Source organism: Sinocyclocheilus grahami, unplaced genomic scaffold, assembly GCF_001515645.1.
Source record: "Sinocyclocheilus grahami isolate Dianchi unplaced genomic scaffold, SAMN03320097.WGS_v1.1 scaffold105.1, whole genome shotgun sequence".
NCBI classification, from domain to species: Eukaryota; Metazoa; Chordata; class Actinopteri; order Cypriniformes; family Cyprinidae; genus Sinocyclocheilus; species Sinocyclocheilus grahami.
In genome coordinates this window covers 856,071-867,754 of record NW_015505284.1, presented here as the reverse complement: position 1 = coordinate 867,754, position 11,684 = coordinate 856,071, and the positions used below count along the sequence as shown (strand labels likewise).

Genomic DNA, 11,684 nt, shown 5'->3' with positions numbered 1-11,684 from the left:
TTCTCTCACCCAACAGCCTTCATAAATAACAGGTTATAATTAGATTGATCTTTTTACCAGGACGTAAATAAAAAGTACGGCTCAAAATCATCTGCACGTGTAATCATAATCAACTTTAACCGTGTAGGAATTTAATTGAGGCCTTTTTGTTAACACAACCTTTTTTTTTCGACAGTTCTGACAAATGCAGAGGTCAAACTTCCAAGGAGGAATTTAAGACGTGAATTTATTATTAATGAATAATCTTTTAGCGACACATTTAATAATCCACAAGCAGGCCACATCAAGGTTATTGCTCTTTATTGATATGTTGCAATGATGAGCAATTTCCGACTTTATAAAATATACAAACATAACTGCAGGTTTGATTTTCTGGATTAGACACCTACTTTACTGTGATTATCCAATCACAATACGATAAAAAACAAACACAAAAACATCACTCGTTTTCCCCTTCCTCCTCCTCCTCATCATCACTGATGACATATTTTTTGGGTTTCTTGGCAGCAGAATCCTCATCTTCCTCTGCCTTCCGCTTTCCAGAGTTCTCTCCCTCCTAAAAGAAAGGATAAATAAATACCCAACATAAATTAATATCCTGAAGTCTGTTTATGTTGTTAAGATGTCTTCGACCAAAATCATTCATAATTGAGCTTCTCTTGACCATCTTAAGCCTCTCGGAGCCTCAGAATTAAACAGACTTTTTTTTTTTTGCTACTGTATCTTTAAGACTTTGTGATAGAGACTTTGTAATAAGAGTGGCAAAATAATCTAAAGTTGCGATTCATCTTCAAGGTATAGTTCAGCCAAAACTGAAAATTCTGTAATAATTCACTCACCCTTATGTCAGTCAAAACCCACAAGACTTGTTCATCTTCAGAACACAAAGATCATTTTTATTTCTGTCCATCCAGTGAAAGTCCACGAAACCAAAATGTTCAAAAAGCTTCAAAACTCAAAGTCATTTAAACTTCATACAGTCTTCTGAAGATACATGATCAATTTATTTTAGCTTTGAAAACATCCAGGGTTGAAATCACATGTGCTTTTCATCACATATAAATATTGATCGAACATAAATTCAAAAACCACTGAGGCTCATTCTCATGTGTCAAACTTTTATAATGTCTTTTGGAAAGTTTTGGTTGCGTGGACTTTAATGGATGGACAAAAATGATGAGAGAACACTGAAAATATCTCGTGTTTTGTAGATAAACAGAAGTCGTATGTGTTTGGAGCAACGTGTGCGTGAGGAAATTATAGAATTTAAAGCCGTTTCGTTTGATTCAAGGCTTAGATCTTTTCACTGAAGAAAATGAATGGGAAATATCCATCTGTAACCAAGGCTGCTGAAAACTGGGCAGTCATTGTTATGCTCATGGTTGTGACGTTATTTGTGACTGGGAAGTCGTGGCCTAATGGTTAGAGAGTCGGACTCGTAACCCAAAGGTTGTGGGTTCAAGTCTCGTACCGGCAGGGATTGTAGGTGGGGGGAGTGAATGTACAGCGCTCTCTCCCACCTTCAATACCATGACTGAGGTGCCCTTGAGCAAGGCACCGAACCCCCAACTGCTCCCCGGCGCCGCAGCATAAATGGCTGCCCACTGCTCTGGGTGTGTGTTCACGGTGTGTGTGTTCACTAAGGATGGGTTAAATGCAAAGCCGTTAAATGCAAAGCACTAATTCCTAGTATGGGTAACCATACTTGGCCACATGTCACGCCACTTATTACTAGGTCTCGATAATCTCGATATTAATCTAATTTTTACGGAACGATATCGATTCTTAAATCCTAACCTGTTTTCCTGTTTTCAGTTAACATTGAAGGCACTTCCCATCCAATATATCGCAATAAGCACTGTCCTTTGGTACTTTAACAAAGTCTCAAAGTCTGTCAAATTCTGTCCATTCTATTGCTGTATTTAAACAATAAATGCCGTTTTGGAGCTGTTTAATGTGGAGTGGCAGATCGCTTTAGCGACGCGGCAGCACAGGGCGCACGTGAACTAATCATCTCCTCCACATTAAGATTAGTTTAAACACAAAATAAACATGACTAAACATCCGAAGGTAAGTTAAAAGAAAGAGTACAACTTTACAATCCATATCCTGTCTCATGTATTCGCTCAATCAGTGTTTCCTCCACGCAAAGACGTCAATATGTCTTGTAAACAATGTCACCTAACGTCACATTTACCTCAGAAAAAAACATATTTGGTGACCATAAACTCATTAGTCAGATAGAAAAATAAACTGTAGAGGGGCATTTTGCTAAATATATGCACCATATAACATTCATTATAAATTTTACTGTTCTTCAATGTTTAATGTTTGAATAAATTCATCAAGTTTTTATGACAGCCACCATTATGTTTATATATTTTTAAAAAATGAATTGAAGTAGAAATATTATGTAATTGTAACTTTATTATTTAAAAAACTTCATTAAGTGTAATTTTAACAAATCAGTAAATTTTAACCTTCAATATTATAGTAAATGTATTACCAACTGACTCTCATGTATATTTTACAGCATTAGTTGAGATTTTTTTTCTTTGAAAATTTGGCATGTACTGTACCTGACATCGAATCGCAAGCTTGTGAATGAGAATCGAATCGTGAAATTTGTGTCAAAACCCAGCCCTAGTTATTACCATTCCATTTTTGAAGGTTTTTAATTCTCAAACTGTCTATTGGACTGAAATTTTCACCTCATCACTGTCCAGTCTCTTGGCCTTCATCAGCCGCTGGGCCTTGTCTTCATCAGACCCTTCATCGCTGTCTGAAGAATAGATCCTGGCTCGTTCCTCTATGACCCACAAACAAACAAACAAGAATTCAGGACTGATTTTCAAGCATTCCAGAGAGATGTTCTTTCAGTAAATACCTCTTATTGGCACAAACAAATCAAACTGAACAAACTAATCTAAATCTCAGTCGGACTCTGGCATAATGCAGTATTAAGGAGCCGGCAGGTAATCGGCTAACGGCTGTAACGGTTACTGTCAGTGAGAAAGCGTGTGCATGAGACGTGCTGTTTTGGGAACACAAGCTGTTGTTGCAGTGCAGAATGTTCTAGCTGATCGCAGCAGGTCTCAAACTCACTTAAAGAATCTGTTGTGCAGAAACACTGACCCATGGGAGAGTGAGGGAATACAATATAGACGACAGACACAGCACCCCACCGCAGTTCAGAGGCCATTTCAACTAACCTACTTCCTGTAGAGACGGCCGTTTTCACACTATAGCTATTGGTGCAGATGTGACTGGATTTGATTTTAAGTTTGTTTAAAGAGGGTTCCTCAAAAAAGAAGTTTGGGGGTACCTTGTATCTGCATTGGTACTACTGTACGTAAATTCTTATTATTGATGCACGAATTTCTGCAACTGAAACCGCAAAACAGCATAAAAATTATAGGGATAGTTCACCCAAATATGAAAATTACCCCATGATTTCCTCACCCTCAAGCCATCCTAGGTGTATATGACTTTCTTCTTTCAGACGAATACAATCGGAGTTATATTAAAAAATGTCCCGGCTCTTCCAAACTTTATAATGGCAGTGAATGGGCAGTGAATGGGTGTTGAGATTTTGAAGCCCAAAAAAGTGCATGCATCCATCATAAAAAATGCTCCACACGGCTCCCAGGGATTACTAAAAGCCTTCTGAAGCAAAGCAATGCGTATGTGTAAGAAAAATTTATATATTTAAAGCTTTATAAACTCTAATCTCTCACTTTTAGTTTTATGTAATGAGTACTTTTTATGATGGATGGACGCACATTTTTGGGGCTTCAAAATCTCGACTCCCATTTACTGCCATTTCACTGCATTTTAATCATTGTCATGCATCTTAATGAATGAAGAAAAATTGACAATATCCATTTCTCTATTTTATTTGTGGTTCATTTTCAGAATCTGATAATTAGTCTATGCTTTTTAAGTTGATGTATTAACAAAATTTCACTGAGCATGATTTGTATCATGCCTACCCTCCAATAATCACAATAAGCTTTGCTTTGTTACTTTTGGTGTGAAAAGTCTTTCAAAGCTTTCAAATTCTGTCAATTTGATCATACATTTCGAACAATAGCCATCGTTTTGACGGCATTTAATTGGCGTAACAGCACCTGGATAAACATCAGAAGGTATGTTGAAAGTACAAGTGAAACATTACAACTGAAATGTATAATGTCTCATGTAATCGCTCAGTGTTTCAGTTACAGAAAGATGTCAATATAACAAAAAGTGCATTTTAAGTGCATCTCAGGTGCATCATTAGAGATGATTTACAGAATTAGGCATAATAAAAATAGCTATGGCCAGCTGAGTTATTTCATGTATAGACATTTCAAAAAGAAGAGAGAGTAAGCAATACTGCATGTACGCTAAATGCTATTTGTAAAGTGGTCTTTGCATGGATCTACATACAATCTGAAAACTTTGGGGCAATGTACACATAACGCCCCATGTGTATGCATGTCTTGCATGTCACCTACCCCTCAGACCTCCACCCTTATATTTGCTCTTGATGGCAGCCAGGCTGATGGATTCTTCACCCTCCTCATCCTCGTCATAGCGGTCTGGCTCCAGATACCCGGCATTCAGACCTCGCTGATGCTGTTTCTCTCTCATGCGCCTCTGCTGGGATTCACGGCGGATAGACGCACGTAACCTCTCCTCTTCCTTCTGCACAGACACACAAAAGAAAAAGAAAAAAAAAATCACTGTCACTGCAGGATTACATTGAATGAACACATCCTAGTTTATCAGTCAACGTGGAGATAAATATAGATGCATTTTATCGGAGTAATAAAAAAGGATTTAAAAACTAATCCTTATTGGATTTAATAAATAATTTTGTAAATTACATTTTAATCCTGAGTTCCCACACTTTTCACCAGTGATTTTCCATGACCTCTCCAGTCAATCATAACCAGATGAGGATTTTTTTTTAATGCAATCATTTTACAGAGATTGCTGGGGTTTGTCAGATACTAAACAGACACATTGTGAAATTACACAATTAAAAACAAAAGAAAACGTTCTATTTTGAATATATTTCAAAACAAACGGAGATACATTTTCAAGACTCTTTTATAAATCAAAAGTTAAAATGAGCATTTATTCAAAACAGAAATTACAGTAAACAAAATACAAGTGTTCACTGTAATTTTTGCTAAAATAATGATAAACTTACTGACCCCAACATTTGAATGGAATACAATGTAAATTCAGGCCCAGCCGAGTCATAAACAGGTCCAGACAGCATAAACACTATTTATGCATGATTATTATCTGTGAAAGCCACTTTCAATAAAACTTGTGAAACAATTTTATAGCTCCTCATTTATGAGAGAAATGATCCAGAGCACTTTAACTCCAGCAAGGCTGTCTAATGGTGTCTGGGTCTTTGGGACTGACTTATGGTTGTCCATCTGATATGAAATCTGGCTCTTTGGACATTAGACTTCTGGTCAGAGGAAGATAAATGAGAGAGGAAATAGATAAAAACATTTACAGTAGTCCACTTTAATTGTCGGACAATCGGTTTAGATAACACGGCTGAAATCATACACGCATAACCCGCTGCTGCTAAGATCTGCTGTGTGTGAGGAAACGTGCTGTGAGCCGAGATGGCCTGATCTTCACAGACTCTGATAAGTCTGTTATGTGTCCGCTGTCTTATGCAATAGCTTATCAGATATTTATGATGAGATTTTGTCAAATGAAATGACAAAAGCTGAATCACTGTGTGTAATCTTGTCCTTTAAGTTCCAAAACATATCGGTTAAACTCCCTAGCAGGACAGCTTTATGACCTAGTTTCCTCTGAAATCTCCAGGTTTTCAGGAAGAAGAGTTTTCATTAAGGAGGATTTAAGTTGTGATATAACCGCCCTCTGAAAACTCACTGCATTTCTGCATTGATATGAAACCTGCAGAATTTTCCATCAGTCTCAGACTAAACTTAAATCTCTTTGCTGAGTGAAATGCATTTGTTTTACCTTTATCATCTCATTTCTCTGGGATTCTGGGTCTCTGCCGGCCATGGGCAGAATGCGGATCTTCTGTGTCTTTGAGCAGCGGTCAGCGAGAGAGAGGGTCATCTTCCTGTGTGTGGCGCTGTCTGTGGAGTGAGGTCTGCAAGACACACGCATAATCATATAAAACCACTTTAAACATTTTAGAATTATTCTAAATGCATATTAACGGAGAAATGGCATGAAACAGGTGTACTTTAAAAAATCTGTCACATGGTAAAAAAAAGCTTAAAAAGGATTAAAAATCCTTAACTTGAAATATCTACTAAATTTAAACCTAAAAAAAAAAAAAAAGCACTGGTGTCAAAGCATTCATGTCCATGCTATTTAACAAACCTGAGAGACCCCTGCTGGTGGATTGGTGGCTGTTCAACATCTCAATAATCCATAGCTAAACCAAAATGTTGGTTGAGGTTCTGGATGCTGATTGGTCAATACAGCATTTCAGTCACGATAAAACATGAAATACACAGCTCCCACAGAGTTCAACTATTAATCAATTATTTAATCTTTTTTGGTAACATTTTATTTTAAGGACCAGTTCTCAATATTAACTAGTAGCGTATTAGCATACATATTACTAGCATATTGGCTGTTTATTAGTACTTCTAAAGCACATAGTAATGCTTTACTCTGCATGACCATATTCTAGATCCCTTAACCCGACCCAATACCTAAAATTAATTACCTTACTAACTATTAATAAGCAGCAAATTAGGCGTTTATTGAGGGAAATATTTGTTAATAGTGAATGTGTGTTCCCTAATCTAAAGTAACACCACATTTTTAAGACACTTTGTGTCAATAATATTTTCATTATGTGGCAGCCTTTGTGGCCTTCAGCCAAATTTTAACTAATTTAAATGTAACCATAATTTACTTGTTATAAACCCACAATATTTCTTTAAAATAATTAATTTGTATACACCTTATGAAAGTATTATAAATCTCCTATAATGGAAAGAGAATGCATAGGTCTCAAGACACATTTTAATGTTTACTATATTTACTTATACAATTAAACAATAGTCTAATAGTTCAAACTCACTATATTTATATATAGAATGTGCACTTCATGTTTCCTTTATTTTAGGTTGAAGTGTTTAAATAATTTCATATTTCCTTTTCGGTTTCATTTTCATTTTAAATAAATAGTATGTATATATATATAAATAAATAGTATATACACCTGTGTGTGTGTGTATGTATATATATATATATATATATATATATATAAAGTTAAGAGTTTAGTATCAAACTGCCTTGAATTGTTGTGCAAGCAATTGTATAGTGAAATTGCACCTACTTTGTCATATTTTGGGAACAAATTTGTAGCCAGAAGTGAGCTAAATGTGACAAAAAAAAATCTCCCAAAAGTCTTATTTTGGGGGTGTCCTCATTTGTAAAAATGGTATGAAAAAGTTTATATTATTATAATTTAAAAAATGCAGAGTCTCTTCTGTAAGGGTTACGGTGTGGGTTAGGTTATAGTATGTAGAACTAGGTGTACATAAAAACAATAGAAGTCTATGCAGTGTCACTGTTCATATACAGCATTAAAGCAAGCCGCTTCAGGCAATCCAAACACTGGATCCTGAGCTGCTCGCATGTGAATCAAGCCGCACCAAGCGCAAAGCTCTTTCGTTTTGGGGTTTGTTTGTTTTTTTGATTCTCATATCATTGCCTATGACTCCTTGCAGACTCCTACACAGATGACCCATTTTGGACTAAAAACAGCAACACGTTTGCATCCCTGAAGAAGAAGTGTAGAATATAATGCATTCAAATTTTAGTGAACTTTTATAAGCCAACCAATCACGGAGAGCATCCTAACATTAGGAGTTAGCAGTGTGGCAAACATATTAAAATGGTATCACAGTAATTGCATATACATAAACACCATCATTATTTTTGCTGGAGATTCAATGGGGAAAAAAAATCTGTGCACACACTCTTAAATAGCATGGAACACAAACAAGCAAGTATATAGCCACTTGCCTAAACAGCCAAACACACACACAAAAATGCCCGTCTTGGCAAATATTCCTGTAAACACAGTGGTTTATGTTTTAACTGAACAAAACAGCTCTAGGCATATTGGATATGTGCATTAAGTAATACCATTCTAATATACACTGCTGCTGTTTGTGGCTTTAAAGTTAATCAAGAAAAAAAACATAAAACATCACTCACTGCTCTTGACAGAATCAGTTTTGTAGTTTTAATAAAGACTAAGCTTGATTTAATTTATACAGTGAAGACTAACAGTGCTCCTTTTTTCCATTTGACTTCTTTCTTTATTTTTTGTATAGGACCAGAAAAGGCCTTTCTGAAAAATATAAAGCATTGTTTCATTTGTATCTTTGTTCTGTTGTATTGATCTTTTGTTTGTAATTTATTACTTTGTTCTTAATGTATTCTTGTTGTCTTCAATTATTGTACGAAGGACATTTTTAACTTCAAATTGGTATAAAAAACCCTGCAAAAATTCACTGACATCTAAAATGATTCATATCATGAAATACTATGTTGAACACAGTGGTTTATGTTTTAACTGAACAAAACAGCTCTAGGCATATTGGATATGTGCATTAAGTAATACCATTCTAATATACACTGCTGCTGTTTGTGGCTTTAAAGTTAATCAAGAAAAAAAACATAAAACATCACTCACTGCTCTTGACAGAATCAGTTTTGTAGTTTTAATAAAGACTAAGCTTGATTTAATTTATACAGTGAAGACTAACAGTGCTCCTTTTTTCCATTTGACTTCTTTCTTTATTTTTTGTATAGGACCAGAAAAGGCCTTTCTGAAAAATATAAAGCACTGTTTCATTTGTATCTTTGTTCTGTTGTATTGATCTTTTGTTCGTAATTTATTACTTTGTTCTTAATGTATTCTTGTTGTCTTCAATTATTGTACGAAGGACATTTTTAACTTCAAATTGGTATAAAAAACCCTGCAAAAATTCACTGACATCTAAAATGATTCATATCATGAAATACTATGTTTATCATATCACCCACCTCTAATCGTGTTCAATAATCGTGACTATGATTTTTGCAGTTTCTTTTGCTGGCACATCCAGATTGGTAGTATTAATAACAAGCGTAAACTGCAAAAAGCATAAAAACTGGAATATGTTCAAATAAAATAATAACGAAAATGACTGAGTTTAATCATATGGTAACACTTTAGTATAAGGACCAATTCTCACTATTAACTAGTTGCTTACTACTATTAACATATTCTGCATGACCGTATTCTACATACCTAATCCTACCCAATACCTAAACTTAATAACCTTACTAACTATTAATAAGCAGCAAATTAGGAGTTCGAGACAAAAGTCATAGTTAACGATTTGTTAATAGTGAGAATTGGACCTTAAAATAAAGTGGGATCAATCACAGAAAGTGAAAATTCTGAGGCTGTGTGTGCAAATATCTGACCATCGGTTGCCCAGGTGTGAGAGGTTTCTCTGCATCGCTGTCTGATGAAATATCATCTGCTTCCCCAAACAGATCATTTGCTGCTGGCTTCTTACCTACACAAACAGAGTTTAACAGAGCTGCTGCGTGTATGACAGTGTGTTTCATCATTCATTCAATCATCTATCACTTACTCTGTGAATCAGGGTCAGAATCTGAGTCGGAGTATGAAGCGATTTTTTTCTTTTTCTTCCGAGTGAATTCCTCCTCGCTGTCACTGCCCTTCATCGACTCTGAAGTAAATGACCACAAACACAAAGATTTGTTCAAATAAAAAGGTTATAGATACATTTTTATCCAATAATAACTAGGGTTGCAAAGGGGTGAAACATTTCTGATACATTTCTGGAAAGTTTCCAAAAATCCCTGGAATATTCCAAAAAATCCTGGAAAGTTTCCAAAATTTACTGGAAATTTTCCACCTTTTTGCAACCCTAATAATATCATTTCAGGGGCTGCCTGAGAAGTAGTTCTTCTTTTTTTTTTGCCACAAATACATTGGGTCTCATTCACTAATAATTGTGCACATTATTCATATTTTTACGCACAAGAGAACTTCACATGAAAAATGTCACAACACATGCATGAATTTCTTCTTAGTCTTGTTCTATGTATAAATATATATATATATATATATATATATATACACCATTCCAATATACCTCACCTGATTTTTGTCTCTCCCCTTCATCGCCAGAATGATCCCTCTCATCATCTGAGTTCTGCTGTTTGTCCTCATCCTCTGATTGGTCACTTTTTCCACCCCACTTCTCATCTCCAGAATGGACGTCTTTGCCTGACCCCTCTCCGTCTGAATGAGGTGTGCCGGGATCTGAATGCCCACTTCCTGCTTCTGAGCGTGGGCTGCCCGCCTCTGACCCTGGACTTCCACTTCCTCTGTCAGACCTGTGGCTTCCTGCTCCTGAGGCTGGACTCCCCACATCTGATCTGTGGCCCCTCTCATCATCATCATCGTCCTCCTCGTGAGGGACCTCTGACCCGCTGTGTTCGTTGTCCGAGTGCATACTCGCGTCTGATTGGTTGCCGGATCGTTCTGATTGGCTGCCGCTGTGCTGGCTTCCGCGCTCGTCTTCACTGTCGTCTCCAAACAGCTCTTTATTGCTCGGCTTTCCACCATCTTCATCCTCATCTTCGTCATGATCTCGGTCACTCTCGCTGGCAGAGGCGTTGCTGGGAGATCTGGGTCTCTCATGCTCCGAATCAGAGCCGGAACCAGAGCCGGAATCTGGATGAAACACATCAACACATACATTAGTTTACTAAATTATTTAGCATATGCTTTTATCCAAACTGACTTAAGTGTACTTTAGTTTAACTTCATTACACATGAAATCACAGACCATAAAACTGTCCGTCAGAAACATTTCACATGATAACAGAGTAAACAATTAGTATTGTGTATTATTTTCATAAACACTAAAGCCTACAGTCATAACATAACATACCGGGCCTATGAATAATTTGGGCTTGTGTTTTTTTCCCTCTCCACAAGTAAGAGCTCCATATTCTTCTATATCATACTACACTAGTCTTTCATCGAAATTGTTCATCGAAAACCTAAAAGCGTTCTTGTCTTAGGACAACTCTGACTTACTTTCATGATTCACTTCAAATGTTGACTACTGTATATGAACCATAACAGCTAACTGTATCAAATGTGACACTCCTCAACAACAACAAACAAAAAACACATATGCATACTTTTTTTTTTATATTTAGCCTAAAGGTTTGATGAACTGCTCCATAAAAATAATGAATTTAACGATGACAAAAAAAAAGTGTGCAGAGCTGATAGACTGATCGTCTTACAACTGCACATATCTCTAAATAAGTGCTCATCTGATAGAAATATAGTTGCTTAACACATAAATGAAACACATCTTCATTCATTAATGCAAATGTAAAGTACCTCGTTGCTCATTGTCACTATCGCCGTCACTACCGAACAGCTCGTCCATGTCCGCCATTCTCACCGGCTGTAAATGATCAACATCCGGGTGAAAGTTTATGAACTGAAAAGCGTCAGCAACACTTTATTTATTTTATTTATTTATTTAGTCATTTAGCAGACGCTTTTATCCAAAGCGACTTACAAATGAGGACAATAAAAGCAGTCAAAACTAACAAAA

General features: G+C 36.2%; 1 protein-coding gene across 1 annotated transcript; it reads right to left on the bottom strand.

The window, feature by feature from the left end:
• Window positions 1–283: 283 nt before the first annotated feature.
• Window positions 284–11,540, bottom strand: LOC107588546 (RNA polymerase-associated protein LEO1-like). Its single transcript, XM_016276682.1, has 8 exons — window positions 11,465–11,540; window positions 10,202–10,780; window positions 9,669–9,767; window positions 9,455–9,590; window positions 6,007–6,205; window positions 4,500–4,689; window positions 2,712–2,809; window positions 284–556 (listed from the first exon to the last, which is right to left on the bottom strand). Exons 1-8 carry the CDS (start codon window positions 11,520–11,522, stop codon window positions 440–442), a joined length of 1,476 nt encoding a protein of 491 aa, XP_016132168.1. The 5' UTR covers window positions 11,523–11,540; the 3' UTR covers window positions 284–439.
• Window positions 11,541–11,684: the final 144 nt, after the last annotated feature.

Bases quoted from the DNA above. Each gene is read 5' to 3' on its own strand.
- LOC107588546 (XM_016276682.1), bottom strand. From the start codon at position 11,522: ATGGCGGACATGGACGAGCTGTTCGGTAGTGACGGCGATAGTGACAAT. The intron at 6,206-9,454 runs GTGATTGATCCC...TCTCCGTTAATA, and splicing joins CCTCAGAATTTTCACTTTCT to TGCATTTAGAATAATTCTAA. The intron at 4,690-6,006 runs GTAAAACAAATG...GTGTCTGTGCAG, and splicing joins AGAGAAATGAGATGATAAAG to AAGGAAGAGGAGAGGTTACG.